The following is a 19,390-nucleotide window of genomic DNA, read 5'->3' as shown; positions in this document are numbered from 1 at the left end:
CATGTTGATATACAACTAGCCTGGATTTTTCAAATATCAATATTAAAAGATAAAATTGGCCATACATGGCAATACACGCCTTTAGGCCCATGTACTCAGCAGGCAGAGAGAGGTGAATCTCTGTGAGTTCAAGAGCAGCCTGGTCTATATATCAAGTTCCAGGACAGCCAGAGTTATAGAGAGAGAGCTTGTTTCACAAAACAGAGGGGAGGAGGAGACAAAGACAGATAGACCAAAGACAGGAGTAGTGGTACCTATAATTTTTGCATTAGGGAAGTGGATCAGAGGTTCTGCTATTATCCATAAAGAGCTCAAAGCTAATGAGACCCAGATTCAAAGGAGAGCAAACAAAAAACACAAATTAGGGCTGGAACGGTGGCTCAGCAGTTAAGAGTACTGGCTGCTCTTCCAGATGTCCTGAGTTCAATTCCCAGCAACTACATGGTGGCTCACAACAATCTGTAATGAGATCTGGCGCCCTCTTCTGGCCTGCAGGCACACATGCAGACAGAACACTATACATAATAAATAAATAAATCTTTAAAACAAACAAACGAAAACCTCCCAAAAGCCAATACCAAAACATGGCAACCAAATGCAGTTGGGAAAATAAGAGAAGCCCAGGCTGGAGAGATGACTCAGTGATTAAGAGCACTGAGTGCTCTTCCAGAGAACCTAGGTTCAAGTCCCAGCACCCACATGGCAGCTCACACATGTTTGTAACTCTAAGATCTGACACCTTCACACAGACATACATTCAGGCAAAGCAGCAGTGTACATAAAAATCATAAAAATAATTAAAAAAGAGAGGCCTTGGAGTTGGAGAGATGACTCAGCAATTAAGAGCACTGACTGCTCTTCCAGAGGACCCAGGTTCAATTCCCAGCACCTTCTTGGTAACGCACAACTGTAATTCCAGTTCCAGGGAATCTGACACCCTCACACCAATATACATAAAATAAAAATGATTTTTTTTAAAAAAAGCCACTGTAGGGGGCTGGAGAGATGGCTCAATGGTTAAGAGCATTGCCTGCTCTTCCAAAGGTCCTGAGTTCAATTCCCAGCAACCACATGGTGGCTCACAACCATCTGTAATGAGGTCTGGCGCCCTCTTCTGGCCCTCAGGCACACATGCAGTCAGAATATTGTATACATAATAAATAAATAAATAAATATTTTTTAAAAAGCCACTGTAAAGGACATAATTGATGTTGGAGCAATTAGGATCTGGATGTATATCAGCTAACAGTATTGTAAAATTGTGATAATCACGTGTGTGTATAAAGTGTTCCTGTTCTTAGGGGATGCATGCTGAAGTAAAATGGAAACGATGTCTGCAGCCAATTTTTAAATGTTTTGGCTAAAAAAGGATCAGTATATGTCGACATGTACACAAATAGCATGCACATGTGTACATATCTATGTCTATATGCACGGAGCACGGCACTGATGAATCCAGGTGAAATGTCGATGAGCATTTATTTTCTTACTTGTGGTCATTTTATATAGATTGGAGTTTTCATATTAAAAAGTTGATAAATCGTCCAGTCGTCGCTCTTCAAAAGCAAAGGTTTTTTCCTTCCAGAATCCAGTATCCATGGAGCCGGGCATGGCGGGTACATCTTCAGACTCATGTATGCAGGGGTTTCAGCAAGACCGCCTGAGCCAGAGAGTCAGTGGCAGAATGTGTGCTTGTGTTGTGCCAGGAACAGTGGTGACCAAAGGGAGGCACTGGGGTAAAAGTGTTTACCAAACCAGAACAGATAGAAAAGGATTAAATAAAATGCTGCCTGAGAGACAAAGACTTGGAGAACTCTCAGAGAGAGAAGTCCTCTTCTGCCCAAGGAAAGGGCGTTCCTGCATAACAAGGGGAGTTACTTGATTGCCTCTTCTGTGCTGGTTGTGTGTGGATATCTGGATGGATAAATGACATCTCTCTCCATCTTGATAACTAGTTCATTTACAGCGCTTTGACACTGGCTATTCACGGGTCGTTAGAGTTAAGCTCTAAATGTTTGTATAAGGAATTGCAAGTCTTTGGGGGACAGGCTCCAAACAGTCAGGATCTGGTTGTTAAAGTGTGGGAATCTCTCCTTTTAGTTTTAGCCCTCCTCCTCCCACCATGCTTAGCATATTTCAATCATTAGCACTTAAATAAGCAAAACAATAATTAGTTTTCCCCAAGAGGGTTGGAGAGACAGCTCAGTGTTTAAGAGCATTTGCTACGTGGACAGACGACTCTAATTCCTAGCGCCCGCATAGAGGCTCGCAACAGTAACTCCAGTTCCTTAGGATCCATCGCCCTCTGCTGGCCGCCACAGGCACTGTATGTACAAGGTGCGCTTACATGCAGATCAAATATACAACACAACAAAAATATTTTTTTAAGATTTTTTTTATTTTTGGTTTTTCAAAACAGAGTTTCTCTGTGTAGCCCTGGCTGTCCTGGAACTCCCTCTGTAGACCAGGCTGGCCTTGAATTCAGCAATCCACTTGCTTGAATGCTGGGATTAAAGGACTGCCGGCTAAAATATAGATTTTAAAAAGTTCCTCAGAGGATTCCATTTTTTCTGCACATTTGAGAAGAAATAGAAACACAGATAATGAGAAAATTATGCCATCTTCATTATCACAGTGCTTTGGAGAAAGAAGGCAGGCTGGGGAGTTATCTGCCATTAGCTTGAGAACACAAGAAAAGTCCCTTCACCATTTGCTTTACTTTCTATATTTAAAATGAGGAAGTCGGGGAAGTTGGATGGCTCAGCAGTTAAGAGCACTTTCTGTTCTCCCAGAGGATTTGAATTCCCAGCAACCACATCAGCCAGCTCACAAATACCCTGTGACTTCAGCTCCATCCCCTCTGGCCTTCATGGGCGCACACATGTTTAAAAATTAAGTTTGACCTTATTTTTAAAAAAGAATAAGAGGAAGCTGCACTGATTGTCGAAATTCAATGTAAATTACCTGTATTTCATCACTTGCAAAGTGCTGGGCTGAGCCCCACTTACTAGGCAGGTGCTAAGCAGGTGGTCCCTGCTGATGCACATGACAGCCTGCAGGGGGCAGCAAGCGGCGATGGGTGTGTGGCAACCGGCCAACAGGATCGTAGGGGGCGAGGGAAGCCTCCTTCCTCCTTCCTCTGGAGAAAGCGATGTTAAAGCTGAAAATGTCCAAACTGTGTTGAGGCTAATCAGAGGGAAGGGGTGAGGAAAATAACTCAAGTTGAGGAAAGAGAATGCTCAAAGGCAGGCTGTAGTCAAATTTACAGAGATCTGCCTGTCTGTCTCCTGAGTGCTGGGATTACAGACATGTACCTTCAGGTCTCCTGAGTCTCTGAATCTACTGGACTTCCCTGAATTCCCCAAAGAAGCAAGCAATACAAATTCTGGATGTCTTTTTCCAGAATGAAGCTCGCCGGGGAGGTGGGTCCTCTCTAGCTATTAATTCTTTGACTATATCTGTGGCAGTACCTGCTGGAGCAGTGGTTCTCAAACTCTGGGTCGTAACCCCTTTGGCAAATCTCCAAAAATATTTTCATTGCGATTTATAATAGTACCAAAGTTGCAGTTATGAAATAGCAACGAAAACAATTTTATGGTTGGGGATCACTACAACATGAAGAAACGGACTAGAGGATCGCATCCTCAGGAAGGTTGAGACCTACTGTAGGCACGCATTATGAGCCACTCGTGTGCGCTCCTTGGGGGTCTACTCAAGTTCGCGGATGGGAAAATGAGTAGAGGCACAGCTCCGGTGCTCAAGGTACATCTGATTGATTACAAGGGAGAGGGGGCTTCTGTGTGGGTGTGTCTCTCAGAGCAACAGGCAGGACAGACAAGAAAGCCCAGTGAGATACAGCACATGGTCTGGCCGGGCTCCTGACCTCTGTCTGAATCCCTCTGTCTTGGTCTCTGAGGTTACCTCTTTATCTTTATTTTATTATTTTATTAATTTATTTTTAAACAGAGAAATTGTAGATTTTTTTAAAAGGAAAAATGAGGAAAGAACTCCCAGTAGTAGAAGAGGTCTCCAAGGCAAAAAAAAAAAAATACCCTTTGTGTTTATTAGCTATTATTATTGCGCATGTGTGTATGTGCGAGAGAATGTGTGTCACAGCACACATGTTGTAAGAAGACAATCCTGTGGGGTTGCTTCCTCTTTGCCCCTTTCCGTGGGTTCCAGGATGGAATTCCTGTGTCAGGCTTCCCAGTGAGCACTTCACTCAGAGCCTTCTCTCCAGTCCCATTTTATTCTTTTTTTAAATTTTTTTTTAAAAATATTAAATATTTATTTATTATGTATACAATATTCTGTCTGTGTGTATGCCTGCAGGCCAGAAGAGGGCACCAGATCTCATTACAGATGGTTGTGAGCCACCATGTGGTTGCTGGGAATTGAACTCAGGACCTTGGGAAGAGCAGCCAGTGCTCTTAACCGCTGAGCCATTGCTCCAGCCCCACTTTATTCTTTTTTGTGTTGCTTTTTGTTTGTTTGTTTTGTTTTTTCAAGACAGAGTTTCTCTGTAGCTTTGGAGCCTGTCCTGGAACTCACTCTGTAGACCAGGCTGGCCTCGAACTCACAGAGATCCTCCTGCCTCTGCCTCCCTAGTGCTGGGATTACAGGCATTTGCCACCACTTTTTTCTTTGAGAGAAGTTCTTATGTATTCCAGGCTGACCTCCAACTGACTCTGTAGCTAGCTAAGGATGGCCTTAAACTTCTGCTCCTCTTCCCTCTACCTGAGTACTGAGATCACAGGCCTGTGGACCATGCAGGAGATCAAACCCGAGTCTTCATGCACGAACGGGGTGAGTGCTCTACCTACTGCTTCCCATCTCCAGCCCACCAACCCCCTTTTAAACTTGAACAACAGATGAATTTGATCAGACAGACTGCTTTTACTTAGAGTGGTAAATATTCCTCATCAATTTAATGAGCTCATTGGACACCTCTAAACATTCAAACATATTTCAAACATGTAAGATAAAATCCTCCCCAAAATATTAGACTGCCAAAGATGTATTGAAATGAATTTTCCTTTCTGAATACATCAAGTTAAACAAAAGTATCTCTAAGTAAAAGCTTAACTGGTTGAATTGAGAGTCACTTGACAAGCCTTAGAAAAGGGATTTTTGGCATAATTTCTCAGAAACAAAAAATAGTTTTGTTTGTTCATTTGCTTGCTTCCTTGGTTGTCTGGTTTTTCTATTCTTTCATTCATTCGTTCATTTACTTATCCATTCATTCATTTGTTTATTTATTTGTTGGTTTGTCGAAGCCGGGTTTCTCTGTGTAGCCCTGACTGTCCTGGAACTAGCTCTGTAGACCATGCTGGCCTGGTTTTGTTTTGTTGGCACAGATCTCAAAAAATGAAATACGACACCGAGTAGGTGCAACCCTAAAATGGGTTCCTGAAGTGAACCCTCTTAAGACATAGCTTAAATTGTTGGGGTTGCATGTTGATGGATAGATGAGCATGAGCCAGAAGATTGAGAGAAATGGCTTTCCAGGCTGGAGGCCAGCCAGCGCTTTTAGAGGCTGGGAACACTGCGAGCAGCTGGAGGGGGAGGGGTTGAGGAGGTGGGGCTGTGGGCGGGGCGAAGCTGAGGAAGTGGGTGGAGCGGAGCGGAACTTTACTGGGCATTCTGGCCACCGCCCAGTATGGCGGCCCCTGCCCTAGGCAGTGCAATCCTTGTGTGGCTGAGCGAGGAGGACCTGAGCTGCATTATCTGCCGAGAGTTGCTGGACTGGCCCACCACGCTGCCCTGCGGCCACAGCTTCTGCTACCGGTGCCTCGATGACTTGTGGGTCAAGCAGCGCGCCGGCGTGGGTGGCCGCCCGTGGGTCTGCCCCACCTGCCGGGAGGCCCTGGAGGCGAAGCCCACGCTGCGCAAGAACCCGCTGCTGCAGGACCTGGCGGACAAGTACCGCCAAGCGGCGCTCGAGGCTGGCCCCGAAACCGCTCTCGCGCCCGCGCCCGCGCCCGCGCCCATTCCGCCGCGTCGCCCCACGCAGCCGCCGGTAGGAAGCCCGCATCGCTCTGGCAGCCCGGGTGCGCCCTCTTGGGCCTCTCCTGCCTTCCCGATCTCTTCTTCCGCTCCGTGATTTAATCAGTGTAATCTTTGAAAAGTTCAGAGTTGTATAAAGAAGCTGAAAAGTCCGGCGTGGAGAATGCACGCCTGTAATCCCAGGATTTGAGAGGCTGAAAACAGGGGCATGCCCCACACCAGCCAGAACTACGTAGTAAGGTCTGGTCACAAACAACCGTTAAAAATCTCACAAGTAATAGTTATTCTAAATCCCATCCCACCGAGGTGTCGTGCACCCTTCCATATTACCATTTTTTTTCGCCAGCTTTTCTGTGGTGTCTGAAAATTTTTAGTGTGGTAGAATATGTATAAATTTTATTATATGTGTATATATATATATAATATGTATTATATATATTCACCATAAAATTTGCTACTTTAGCACTACTTAATTCTACTTATTTATTGAGACAGGCCCTAACTAGTGTAGACCACGCTGGCCTTGAACCTGGAGTGAGTGATGACCTGTGCCTGCCTTGCCTTTTCAAGTCTGCGATTACAGGTGTGGAACACTTGAACCCAGAGCTCCGCTTGCCTCTGCTTTTCAAGAGCTGGCATTAAAGGCATGTGCCACCATGACCGACCAACGATTTGCACAACTTTTTTAGTGTACAGTTCGATGGCATTTGTCACCTCTCCAATACTGTGCTTCTGTCAGCGCTGTTTCCAAAGCGATTTCATCACCACAAATAGAACCTCTGTACCCACTAAGCAATAACACCTGATTCCTCCAGCCTGCGCACACGTCTCATTGTAGCAGGCTTTTTCTTTTGAGTGACCAATCAGCTCTCAAATCATGACACGGAGCCTTTTTAGTTTTTTATTTTTGGTTTTTCCAGATGGGGTTTCTCTGTGTAAGAGTCCTGGGTGTTGCTATCCTAGAATTTGCTTTGTAAACCAGGCTGGCCTGGAACTCAAAGAGATCCGCCTACCTTTGCCTCCCAGGTGTTGGGATTAAAGACGTGGACCACCACTGCCTGGCCTGCTTTTCTTTTTCTACCTTTCGCCTCAGGGCTTTTTATTTATTTTTTAAGCTTACTTTCACTGCTTCACTTGTTCAGTTGGCTGCTTGGCTTCTTGGTTCTTGCCTTGGGTTGGTTGGTCAGTTGGTAGGAAGCTCTCTCTCTCTCTCTCTCTCTCTCTCTCTCTCTCTCTCTCTCTCTCTCTCTCTTTCTCTCTCCCTCCTTTCTCTGCCTAGATATTGCTCATTCAGCGCTTTAGTAGACCAACCAGGTGCCTTAGGCAGGCAAGATGAAACAAAGCAACACATGTTTACATAATTAAGCACATCCTTACATTGTTAAACAAATACAGCATAAACAAATGTAACACATCTTTATACAGTTAAATATTCTGCAGCATAAACAAATGTGACAAAATGTAACACATGTTTACCTAGCTGAAATAGTATTCCACAACAATCTATTTTATGTCTCTGAATTTACCTATCCTACATATTTCATATAAATGGGACTATTCCATGTCCCCTTGTGTCTAACTTCTTTTCTCCCAATAGTTTCTGGGCTGATTCATGTTGTAGCATGTATCAGCACATCCTTGCTTTAGGTGATTGTCATTTGTGTGCCTATATCACTTTCTAATCAATTTATTTAGCAATGAACATTTGAATTACTTCTACATTCTACTATTATAATTACGGCTACAATGTACATTACCTTACAGCTGACTTCCTATTTTCAATTTTACTCAGTTGGGGACTGATCTGAGGGCCTCAGATGTACCGGGCATGCACTTTCCCCCAGCCTCCTCATTTAATTTTCACTTTTTAAAATAAATTTATTTATTATGTATACAATATTCTGTCTGTATGTATGCCTGCAGGCCAGAAGAGGGCACCGGACCTCATTACAGATGGTTGTGAGCCACCATGTGGTTGCTGGGAATTGAACTCAGGACCTCTGGAAGAGCAGACGATGCTCTTAACCACTGAGCCATTTCTCCAGCCCCCTTTAATTTTCTATATAGTGTTAGGTAAGCATCTAACTTCAAGCAGGGTGGAACATTCCTTTAATCCCAGTACTCAGGAGGCAAAGACAGCCAGATCTCTAGAGTTTCAGGCCAGCCTGGTCTACATACAAAGTTCCAAGACAGCCAGGACTCTGTAGAGAGACCCTGTTTCAAAATCAAACCAAAGAATCTAGCCTCATTCATTGGTATACAGATACACATTTCTAGTAGCATTTGCTGAAAAGACTGCGCCTTTAAGCAGTCTTGGCATTCTTGTAAAAATTCATCTTAGGTACATCTGAAGATTTGTTTCTTGGCTCTCCAATCTTTGCTATCACTCTGAATGTTTTCTTTCATGCTGCTGCCGTAGCATGTATAGCTCCCTTTATTGAGTGGTGGTCCTGGGTCCAGTTTTTGGGAATCAGAAACCCCGTTTTGCTCTTTTAAAGGTGACAGTACAGAAAAGCGCCACGAAAGAAGTCATCCAGAAGCTGACAGAACTGGTGCGACAGCTTGTGGATGTTGTCAAGAGCCTTCCAACGCAAAGTCCTCTGTCGGGATCCGGACCGGACAATGAACGAGGCATCCTGGGCATGGTAGGTTCAGGTGGGAAAGGAAGAGCCAGGGTGAAGGACCGCTTCCAGCTAGAGCAGTCTGAGACATGGAATCATGGAATGCAACAGGTCTCACGCTTTACTATTTCTTCTTTTTCTTTTCTTTCTTTTTTTTTTCTTTTTTTCTTTTTTTTTTTTTTTTTTTTGCGAGACAAGGTTTCCCTGTAGTTTCTAGAGCCTGTCCTGGATCTAGCTCTTGTAGACCAGGCTGGCCTCGAACTCAGAGATCCACCTGCCTCTGTCTCCCGAGTGCTGGGATTAAAGGCGTGTGCCACCACCACCCGGCTTTTTTTTCTGGTTTTTTGAGACAGGGTTTCTCAGTAACTTTGGGGCCTGTCCTGGAACTAGCTCTTGTAGACCAGGCTGGCCTCAAACTCACAAAGATTCTTCTGCCTCTGCCTCCTGAGTGCTGGGATTAAAGGCGTGCACCACCACCACCTGGCAACGTTTTACTATTTTCTTTACTGCCAAATATGGGAGATTAGAAATCTGACATGATATACATGAGCTAATGAAAGCTTCAAGTGGGCTGGGATCTGTCCTTCCCACTCCACTCAATCAACCCTCTCTAAAATCACCAACGATTTCTTGGTAAATCCCACAGATTCGAAAGTCCTTCTCTTCAGTGGCCTTTAAATTTTTTTTAAAGATGTATTTATCTTATTTTATGTGTATGGGTGTTTTGCCTGCATTAATACACACACACACACACATACACACACACACACCATGGGTATGCCTGATGCCTGTAGAAGTCAGAGAGGATGTTGGATCCCCTGGAATCAAAGTTACAGATGAGTATGAGTCATCACGTGGGTGCCGGGAACTGAACTCAGGTCCTCAGCAAGAGCACGTGTTCTTAACTGCCACCCTCCAGCCCCATTCAGTGACCTTGTTTGTTTGTTGTTGTTTTGAGGCAGGGTTTCTCTAAGTTACAGCCATGGCTGTCCAGGAACTGGGCTCTGTAGACTAGGCTGGCCTTGAACTCACAGAGGTCCACCTGCCTCTGCCTCCCAAGTGCTGGGATTAAAGGCCGACCACCGCCCAGCCCCATTCAGTGACTTCTTAAAAAATATTCTATAATTGTATGGAAGAAAGAGTTTGTGTGTGTAGGGGAGAGAGTTGTGTAGGGGGTGTCTGTGTACAAGCGAGAGCATGTGTGTGTAGGGGAGAGAGTGTGTGTGTGGAGTGTCTGTGTGCAGGCGAGAGCATGTGTGTGTAGGGGAGAGAGTGTGGGGGGTGTCTGTGTGCAGGCGAGAGCATGTGTGTGTAGGGGAGAGAGTGTGTGTGGGGGGGTGTCTGTGTGCAGGCGAGAGCATGTGTGTGTAGGGGAGGTCAGAGCACAGCTTTCAGGAGTCTGATTGCGTCTTTCACAGTAAGTCCCAGGGATTTAACTCAAGGCATCACCAGGCTTGTGCAGCAAGCACCTTTACCAGATGAGCCATCTTGCTAATGCCCCCTTTCTCCTTTAGTGATGGGATCTTGTTGTGGCTTGTTGGAAGCAACATGGTGTCTGCCTGACTCTGCCTTTTTCTCCCTGTATTCAGTTTAGTTTCCTGCCTACCTGTATTCTTCCCTGCCATAGGCCAAATCAGCCTCTTTATTAACCAATGGTAATAAAACATATTCATAGCATATAGAGGGGAATCCCACATCATGTGATACATATATACAAATAGATAGGCAAAGCATTCATAAACATAAAATAAAAAGAAATAAATGTTCTGGGTGCTGGTCCTGGTGCATGATTTTAATTCCAGCACTTAGGAGGTAGAAGCAGGTGGATCTCTGTGAGTTCGAGGCCAGCCTAGTCTACAAAGCTAGTTCCAGGACGGCCAGGGCTGCACAGAGAAACCCTGTCTTGAAAAAAACATTGTGAAAAAAATGCTCCAGTATCATGATTTTTGTTTTGAGACAGAATCTTACTTTGTAGCCTAGGTTAATCTTGAACTCATAGCAGTCTTCTTGCTTCAGAACGTTTTATTATTTTTATTTATTTATTTTAAAGATTTATTTATTTATTATGTATACAGTATTCTCAGTACTCTGCCTGCAGGCCAGAAAAGGGCACCAGATCTCATTACAGTTGGTTGTGAGCCACCATGTGGTTGCTGGGAATTGAACCCAGGACCTTTGGAATAGAAGGTGGTGCTCTTAACCACTGAGCCATCTCTCTAGTCCACTTCAGGACTTTTAAAAAAATATTTATGCAGGAATCTTAAGGGCTTGAGTTATAAACATGACTCACTGCATTCTGCTAGGGAATATTATTTGTTTTTATGTGTATGGTGTTTTATCTGCATGTATGTCTGTGCCCATAGGCATGCCTGTTGCTAAACCTATGTTCTAGAAGATCAGCCATTGTTCTTAATCATTGAGCCATCTCTCCAACCCCTAATTTTGTTTTTAAAAGCCTGTTTAGACTTAAATGAAACAAAAAACTGTGGATGGAAGGTGGCTCTTGAGTGTATTTGATGAGTTCCATAGTTGGCTTTTATTTACTTGTTTCCTCATTGATCAATAGGCTTCTTCCTCTGAGAAGGAACATTCCTTGAGTTCTCTGAAGGCAGTAGCATCCAGTGCATCCGAGAGGAAAATTCGAGAGATTCTCCATAATTTACAAGAGATTCAAGAAAAACTGCAAGGCGGAGTCACATGGGAAGAAGCTCCTAGAGAACAAGTTCCAGGTGAGCTGAGGGAGCCGGACTGACTGAGAGAGTTGGGTGCTGTAAATGGAGACTGTGCTTTGGTTTCTCGACCACCCAGATCTGAATAATCACAGAACTATATTAATTACAACACTGTTTGACCGATGGCTCAGACATACTCCTAGGTAGCTCTTACATCTTAAATTAACCCATTTGTATTCATCTATCTATCGCCATGAGGCTGTGGCTTACTGCTATCAGTGGCTACCTGGTGTCTCCTTGACTCTGCCTACTCTCTCTATATATCTATTTTTGGATTTCCCACCTGACTTTACTCTGCTAAACCATTGGCCGAAACAGCTTTATTCATCAACCAGGAAAAACAACACATATGCAGAAGGACATCTCACATCAGGATAGAATGACCAAGTGCCCCTGGCTTTGTCCTTTGGGAACAGGACCTAGAGCATGTCTGCTTTTTTCTGTGGTGGTGTAAGTTGAGTAGGAGTAGGCTGAGGTATGGTCATGGCTGTGGACAGTTTGGGATATGGAACATAAGGGATTTTTTCTGTAGCATAGGCCCTGAGTAAAGCGAAACTCCCATTTTTAAGACTCGTGACCCTGGATCCCAGCATGTGGCTCATCTTTGCTGTTTGCTGGAGGAGTTTGGATATAAGCTGATTTGGACTTTTTGTTTCCATTTCTACTTACATTTGTGGTGGTGGTGGTTGTGGGCATGTGCCCGCCACATCTCCCATGTGGAGGGAAGTCAGGCGACAACTTGCAGAAATTGTTCTCTCCTTCCCCTCGTGTGATCTGGGAATCAGCTCAGGCTGTTGGGCTTGGCAACAGGTGCCTTTGCCCGTTGAGCCGTCTCTGCTCCCTGCTATCGCTGTTTTAGTTTTAGTTCCTTTGTGTGGGTGTTTGCCCGCATGTGTGCCTGTGCACCCTGTGTATGTCTCATGCCCCCAAAGGTCAGAAGAGGGTAGAATGTCAGGGTCCCTGGGGCTGGAGTTAGGGATGGTTGTGAGCATGTGGGTGCTGGGGACCAAACCAAGGTCTTCAATCAGAGCAACAGTGCTCTCAGCTACTGGGCCATCTCTCCAGCCCCTTGCCAGCCCCTGTTCTCATTTTTGAGATGAGGTCTTTTTATGTTGCTCAGGCTGACCTCAAACCCTAGGCTTAAGCGACTTTTCTGCCTCCAGAGTAGCTGAACCACATATGTTGTCTACTTTCCCTAGCTGATTTTTATTTTGTGTCTTTAAAAAAAATTTTTTTTGAAACAAGGTTTTTCTGTGTGGTCCTGGCTGTCATGGAACTCACTCTGTAGACCAGGCTGACCTCAAACTCAGAGATCCACCTACCTCTGCTTCCCAAGGGCTGGCATTAAAGGTGTGCTCCACCACTACCCAGCCTTGTATCTTTTTAAAAAACAAACATGTATGTATGTATGTATGTATGTATGTATATATATATGTGTGTGTGTGTGTGTGTTTGTGTATCGTGTATATGTACATGCTTATGATCTTGTATATGCACTTGCCACAATATGTGTGTAGGTAAAAGGATAATTTGGGAAAGATAATTCTCTCCTTATATCCTGTGGGAATTGAACTGAGATCATTAGACTTGGCAGCAAGTATTTTTTTACCCATTGAATTATCTGATCAGACTTGGCAGCAAGTATTTTTTTACACATTGAATTATCTGATCAGCCCTATTTTTATTTTTTAATTAATAAATGTTTTTACTAACAAGACATGAAACTAGACATAGCAGTACATACCTCTAATCCCAGTACTTGGGAGGTGGAGATGGGTACATCAGGAGTTCAAGGCCAATCTGGGGTATGTGAGAGAGATCCTGTCTCAAAAAGAATGTGGGGGTGGGGTGGGGGAAATAGTAGTAAGAAGAGATTGAGGCCAGCCTGGTCTATAAGGCTCCAAAGCTACAAAGAAACCCTGTCTCAAAAAAAAAGCAAAAAACAAACAAACAGCCGGGCGGTGGTGGCACACGCCTTTAATCCCAGCACTCGGGAGACAGAGGCAGGCGGATCTCTGAGTTCGAGGCCAGCCTGGTCTACAAGAGCTAGTTCCAGGACAGGCTCTAGAAACTACAGGGAAACCCTGTCTCGAAAAACCAAAACAAACAAACAAACAAAAAACCAACCAACAACAACAAAAAAGAAACAATGATAGATGCCCATTAGGCATTTAGACATTGGCTCTGGCCTCCCAAGATTACTCCGCTCACCCTGGCTACTGCTAGCTTTGTATACTTAGGAATAAATAAATAAATAAATATATTATAGCTATACTCAGCCAACTGTTCATTATATTTACAATATTTGCATGGTTGTAGTACCCATCTCGATGAAACTTTTTCATCTTGCAGATCCAAATCTTTATTTCCATCAGGCAGCTCTGTATTCTCCCATTCTCCAGCCTCTGGCAATTGTGATTCTACCTTTTTTTTCTTTTTTTGGGGGGGGGTATATGTGTGTTTTGTGGGGTGATCAAAACAATAGGCTTCATGCATGCCAGGCATATGATCTATCGCTGAGTTACCCACTCATCCTCAAAGTATTTGTCTTTTTGTGACTATTTTATTTCATTTAGAATAATATTCTTCAGATTCATTCATGTTGTGCATGTGTCACATGTGGTTTTTTTTTTTTATTTTCAAGACAGGGTTTCTCTGTGTAGCCCTGGCTGTCATGGAACTCTGTAGACCCTATCTCAATGAATAAGGTGAAAGAGTGGTTGAGGGTGAGTCTCACCATCAATATCAGGCCTTCACGTACCCCATGCACATACACATGCACAAGTACCCACACATGCAAAAGTTTGCATATATACATGTGCACACACCACACACATGAAAATGGAAAAAAAAAGATTCAGGTGGAAGATTTCCCCTCTGCCACGCCATAGGGTTTCCCTCCCTTTCTCTGTTCCCGCCTTCCCATGGTCATTGTAGTCTAGTATATATAATTGCTAAATTAATAATTAAACTTTGGAACATGGAAAGGAAGTTGGAGGTGTCAGCAATTGACATGAACCTTACATCAGCCCAGGTTACCAGCTTATATAGTAATGGTTTAGGGCGTTGACAGGGGGTTGTTAGTATTCTGGATATGAGGGGCTGTAATCCTCTGGAACTGTATTAATTTACCTGATAAATATGCATAAAACACTTTCTGTCTATGGGGTTTATAGGGGTCTTAATACTTAGAATATAGAGATGAATAAGATCTCTGCTAGCAAGGAATTTGTGGCTTGTGGGCGAAACAGTTAAAAAAAAAAGTCCCAGAGTGGTAACTGGGGCTAGATATACTTGGTCTGAATGTGGTGTCTGGCATAACCTAAACACCCAGAATACGCTAATGAGAAAGAATGCAGGCCTGTTCCTATATCATGACAGTTGAATACCTTCAGTTTGCCTTTTGCTAATGGGGCTTCCTCCTCCCAATTATTCTTTTAATTCCTAGAAATGCCATCTTCTTCCTTATGTCTGCCGCCTGTCCAAAGATGTCCTGTACCCAGGAAAGGGTCTCAGTTTGCCCTACGTAAGTATGAGGTCCACTTCAGCACACTTACTAGGACTAGGATATAACTCAGGAGATCACACACTTTACTAGGACTAGGATATGCTCAGTAGACAGAGTACTTTCCTAGCATGCACAGAGACCCCGGAATCAGTCCCCAGCACTGTATAAACCTGGTGTGATGTATATCCGTGTAGTCCTAGAACTTGGGAGAGAGAGGCAGGTGGATCAGTTTCAAACATATCCTTAGCTACATAGTTTGAGGCCAGCCTGGGCTACATGATACTCAATCTGAAAAAAAAAAAGAAAGAAAGAAAACCTACTTATAAGCGGTAGGATTCAAGAAGGTGCTGTGCCCACCTCCTTGCTGTGGGACCTAACCTTTGATTTTTATACTCTTAGATTTTTTTCCTTCTAGGCAAGGTCCCTCTATATGGAGAGCTTACTATAAAGACAAAGAGGATTTGAGAGGCTCAGCTTAGGTCCTTGAACACTTAGATGCTGACACGTCTATGCTGATGTCACAACTGCCTGCTTATTTCCCCACTTACGTATATACTGTGTTGTCTCGGCTAGATGATCCTTAAGAGTGCATGCACCCTGGAGTCCCGAGTTTGTCTGCAGCAGCTCTAGTAGACAGCTGTGCAATCCTGGACAAGCCACCTCTTAGAGTCTCAGTTCTCTTATCTTTGCAGTGGTTGTAACATGGTAGAGTTGGCTTATGGCTACAGGAGAGCTCAGGAGGGAGGGAGAGAAAGAAGTACCTGGAGTAGAGAAGACATGATATTCAGATATTAGCACTTAACAACAGGGGCTGGGAGTGCGATTCAGTAGTAGAGTATTTGTCTAGTATGTGCAAGACCCTGGGTCTGATTCTCAGCACTAGACAGACAAGAAGGGAGGGAGGAGAAAGGGATGAAGGAAGGAGATATTATATATAAATGAATAACACATAGACCTGGTCATAGATAGCTATCATACTCACAAAGCACAGGTATTGAGAAAATTTAAGAATGACCTTGTACTGCATGGGATTCAGAGATAGCTTCCGGATGGGAGTTAAAAACAATAAAAGCAGCCGGGAGGCGGTGGTACATGCCTTTAATCCCAACACCGGGGAGGCAGAGGGAGGCGGATCTCTGTGAGTTTGAGGCCAGCCTGGTCTACAAGAGTCAGTTCCAGGACAGGCTCCAAAGCTACAGAGAAACCCTGTCTCGAAACCCCCCCCCCAAAAAAAAAAACAATAAAAGCAGGAACAGGGTATTGATTATACAACATGAAGGTTATGTAGAGCTTTCTACAAGTTTGTGTATCAATTTAACCTAAACATTACCCCAAAAGATAAAATGTTACTTCTTGTTAGTCAGTAAATGACTTCTAGCATGGATGATCAAAAACTAAGTATCCCTGACTGGACAGATGGCTACATGGTTAAGAGCACTGGCTGCTCTTCCAGAGGACCCAGGTTTGATTCCTAGCACCAACTGAAACTCAAGTCCCAGAGGATCTAATACACTCTTCTTGACTTTGTGGGCACTGCATGCGTGTGCTGCACAGACATACATGCTGGCAAAATACCCATACATACAATTGGAAAAATAACTGACTGTCATGTTCTTGTGGTTTATGTCTCCCCAGGGGCCATCAGTCCAACCTTTGACCTGAGGAGCCTCTCCTGTATCCTGGAGGTTTCCAACAGTTGCCGGACAGTGACTGTGTCGCGTTGTCCACAGCCCTATTCTTGGAGTCCGGAGAGATTTTTAATTAGCCAAGTCTTATGTTCCCAGGCCCTCTCTTCTGGCCAGAATTACTGGGAAGTGGACACTAGGAACTGCAACCACTGGGCTGTTGGGGTGGCTTCGTGGGGCATGAAGAGGGACCAGATGCTGGGAAGGACTATGGACTCTTGGTGCATAGAGTGGAAAGGGCCTGGCCAGTTCTCTGCTTGGGCTATGGTGAAGAAAACCGACCTTCACTTAGGCCGCCCTGAGGTTGTGGGTGTGTGGCTGGACCTTGAGCTGGGGAAGCTGGCCTTCTACTCAGTCTCAGGTCAGGAGAGGCTTCTGTATGAGTGTGAGGTCTCTGCCTCCTCCCCTCTGCATCCTGCCTTCTGGCTGTATGGTTTAAGTCCTGGAAACTACCTGGAAATAAAGCAGGTAAACTCATGAAGCTTCCCCTGGGGTTAGAACATGGGCTTCCTAGTCTCTCTGTTTAGAGGAAACTAGAGCTAGGAAACTTGAGGAAACTGGATATGGTAGTACATGTCTGTAACCCTAGCACATGGGAAGCAGAGGCAGGAGGATCACTGCAAGTTTGAGGCTAACCTGGTCAGCAAAATCAAGGCTAGCTTGGACTACATGGTATGGCTCCACCCACTTTTGAAGTTATTCATTTTTGTGTGGGATAAGATTAACTAAATGGGTTTGTGCTCTTTGAACCTTGGGCATTTAAGAGAAAGAGCTGGCCTGGCCTTTCTCCTGAAGGTGACCTCTAAGGCCTTAGAATAGCTTGCCTAATAACAGGGACTTTGAATAATTCTTCATCACTTAGGACTCATCTGGGACTGACTGTAGGTTCAGTCACCCTGTGGTCAACGAGTCATGCTTACACGACTGACCCACCCCTAATTAAAAGCCCAGCCCCACAGTATAGCTGGGTAAACCCCACTCACTAGCTAGCATACACTAGATATGTCCCCAAGTACCACTGTTGGGAGGATAGAGCACTGTCCAATGACTTGTGAGAGGGAGCCTTCCTGGACCCTACCTTGTGTGCCTTTGCTATTGTTTCTGTTATTCTGTGGCCTTTCAGTGTAGTAAACCGAAATCATGAGTATCACTGCTGTGCTGAGTTCAGTTTGTTTCTGTAGTGATATTGGAAGCAGACCATTAAGGACACACAAAAAAAGGGCTATATGTTACTTAGCAATTGCTGTGTAATAATTGTTCCATGAATTAGTGCTTTAAAATAACACACAGGCTGCAGTGTAGCTTAGTGGTAGAGCCTTTACTCTGCACACACAAAGCCCTAAGTTCTGTCCTCAGCCTTTCTTGGTACCAGAACCAGGACTTGATGGTGGATTTGAACTTAATGATGGCTGTTACCCAGTGCAATCACCTTGAAAATTTTTTAATTTGTTTTGTTTTTGTTTTGGGAGTTTTGTTTGTTTATTTGAGACAGAGTCTCTATATGTAGCCCTGACTGTTCTGGAACTCACTCTGTAGACCAGGCTGGCCTCAGAACTCAGAGAGATCTACCTGTCTCTGCCTCTTGAGCACTGGGATTAAAGGTGTGCAGCATCACCCCCTGACTTCTTCAATATTTATTATCAGGTTCTCTTGAAATCTCCATAGTAACCAACTATGGATGAAAAATACTTAGAAAACAGCCAGGCATGGTGGAGCAGACCTTTAATCCCAGCAGGCAGAGGCAGGCAGGTCTCTGTGAGTTTGAGGCCAGCCTGGTCTACAGAGCAAGTTCTAGGACAGCCAGGACTGTTACACAGAGAAACTTTGTCTCAAAAAACAATGACAAAAAACCTTTAGAATAAATCATAACTGTACTGACCATCTGTGAACTTCTTGTCATTATTTCCTACATGGTATCACCTGAAGAAATTACATAATCCAAAGTGTTGTAAGTGATTAGCTTTCATGCAAACATCATGAATCTTCTATGAAGAACTTGAGAATCCTCCAATTTTGCTATGTGAGGAAGCCCTGGAACCAACTCTGTCTATGGTGAACGACAGCTAAATGTATACATTTGTATATGTGTATATACACACATACACATACATATCTTTCTCATTACCGTCTCGGGGTATATTTAATCTTAAAGATTTCTTCTCAGGAACAAGCAACAAAGTATCAAATTACTATCCATTGAATTTTTTTGTTTTTCACAAATGTCTTGTGACCTACATAGTTTTGAGAATCATTGGTTGGTACATCTAAGTTAACAAAAAAATTTAATGTGTCTAAGGTGATTAAAATTATATTCATTTGCTTTGCTTTTTTGAATTTATAGTGCTGTGGGTAAGCTAACCACTTTGCCCTTAGGAAGACAGTGAAGTCAGCAAATGAATTCGGGGTTCAGAATGAGCTATTAGCTGTGGCATGTGAGCCCTCACTCCATGTCAAGCAATATGATGAATTCTTTGCCAGCATCGTTTCCTTCTCAAAGGGAGCCCGTGAGATAGCTTTGTTTTATAGATGAGGTTTATGCATTTCAGACACATTATGCTATTTACCTAGTGCTGAACTGTTGGCGAGCGGTCAATAGAATTAACCAGACTAGCTTTAATATAAAATATTCAGCTTTAATAAGGGGAAGAAAGGGAACTTACAAAGTCAGGGTTCCAGCGGAGCGCAGGAAAACAAAGAGGAAAAACAAACGTATACAGATGTTTTATAGACTATTTGTGGCGGGGGGGGGGGAAGGGGGAGAGACACACCCCACAGGCAAGTTAATTGGCTGAGCTTCCCCATCACTGAACAGCTAGGATGTGTTGGAGAAGAAATACA

The 19,390-nt window shown here is 43.9% G+C and overlaps 1 protein-coding gene across 1 annotated transcript; it reads left to right on the top strand.

Annotated features, from left to right (window-relative positions):
* Positions 1-5,652: 5,652 nt before the first annotated feature.
* Positions 5,653-18,431, top strand: Rnf135 (ring finger protein 135). Its single transcript, XM_038328715.1, has 5 exons — positions 5,653-6,019; positions 8,505-8,651; positions 11,194-11,356; positions 14,808-14,885; positions 16,503-18,431. Exons 1-5 carry the CDS (start codon positions 5,660-5,662, stop codon positions 17,030-17,032), a joined length of 1,278 nt encoding a protein of 425 aa, XP_038184643.1. The 5' UTR covers positions 5,653-5,659; the 3' UTR covers positions 17,033-18,431.
* The last annotated feature ends 959 nt before the right edge of the window (positions 18,432-19,390 follow it).

This window comes from Arvicola amphibius, chromosome 4, assembly GCF_903992535.2.
Source record: "Arvicola amphibius chromosome 4, mArvAmp1.2, whole genome shotgun sequence".
Taxonomy (NCBI): domain Eukaryota; kingdom Metazoa; phylum Chordata; class Mammalia; order Rodentia; family Cricetidae; genus Arvicola; species Arvicola amphibius.
The sequence above is the reverse complement of the archived record's forward strand: the minus strand, read 5'-3'. Positions and strand labels throughout refer to the sequence as shown.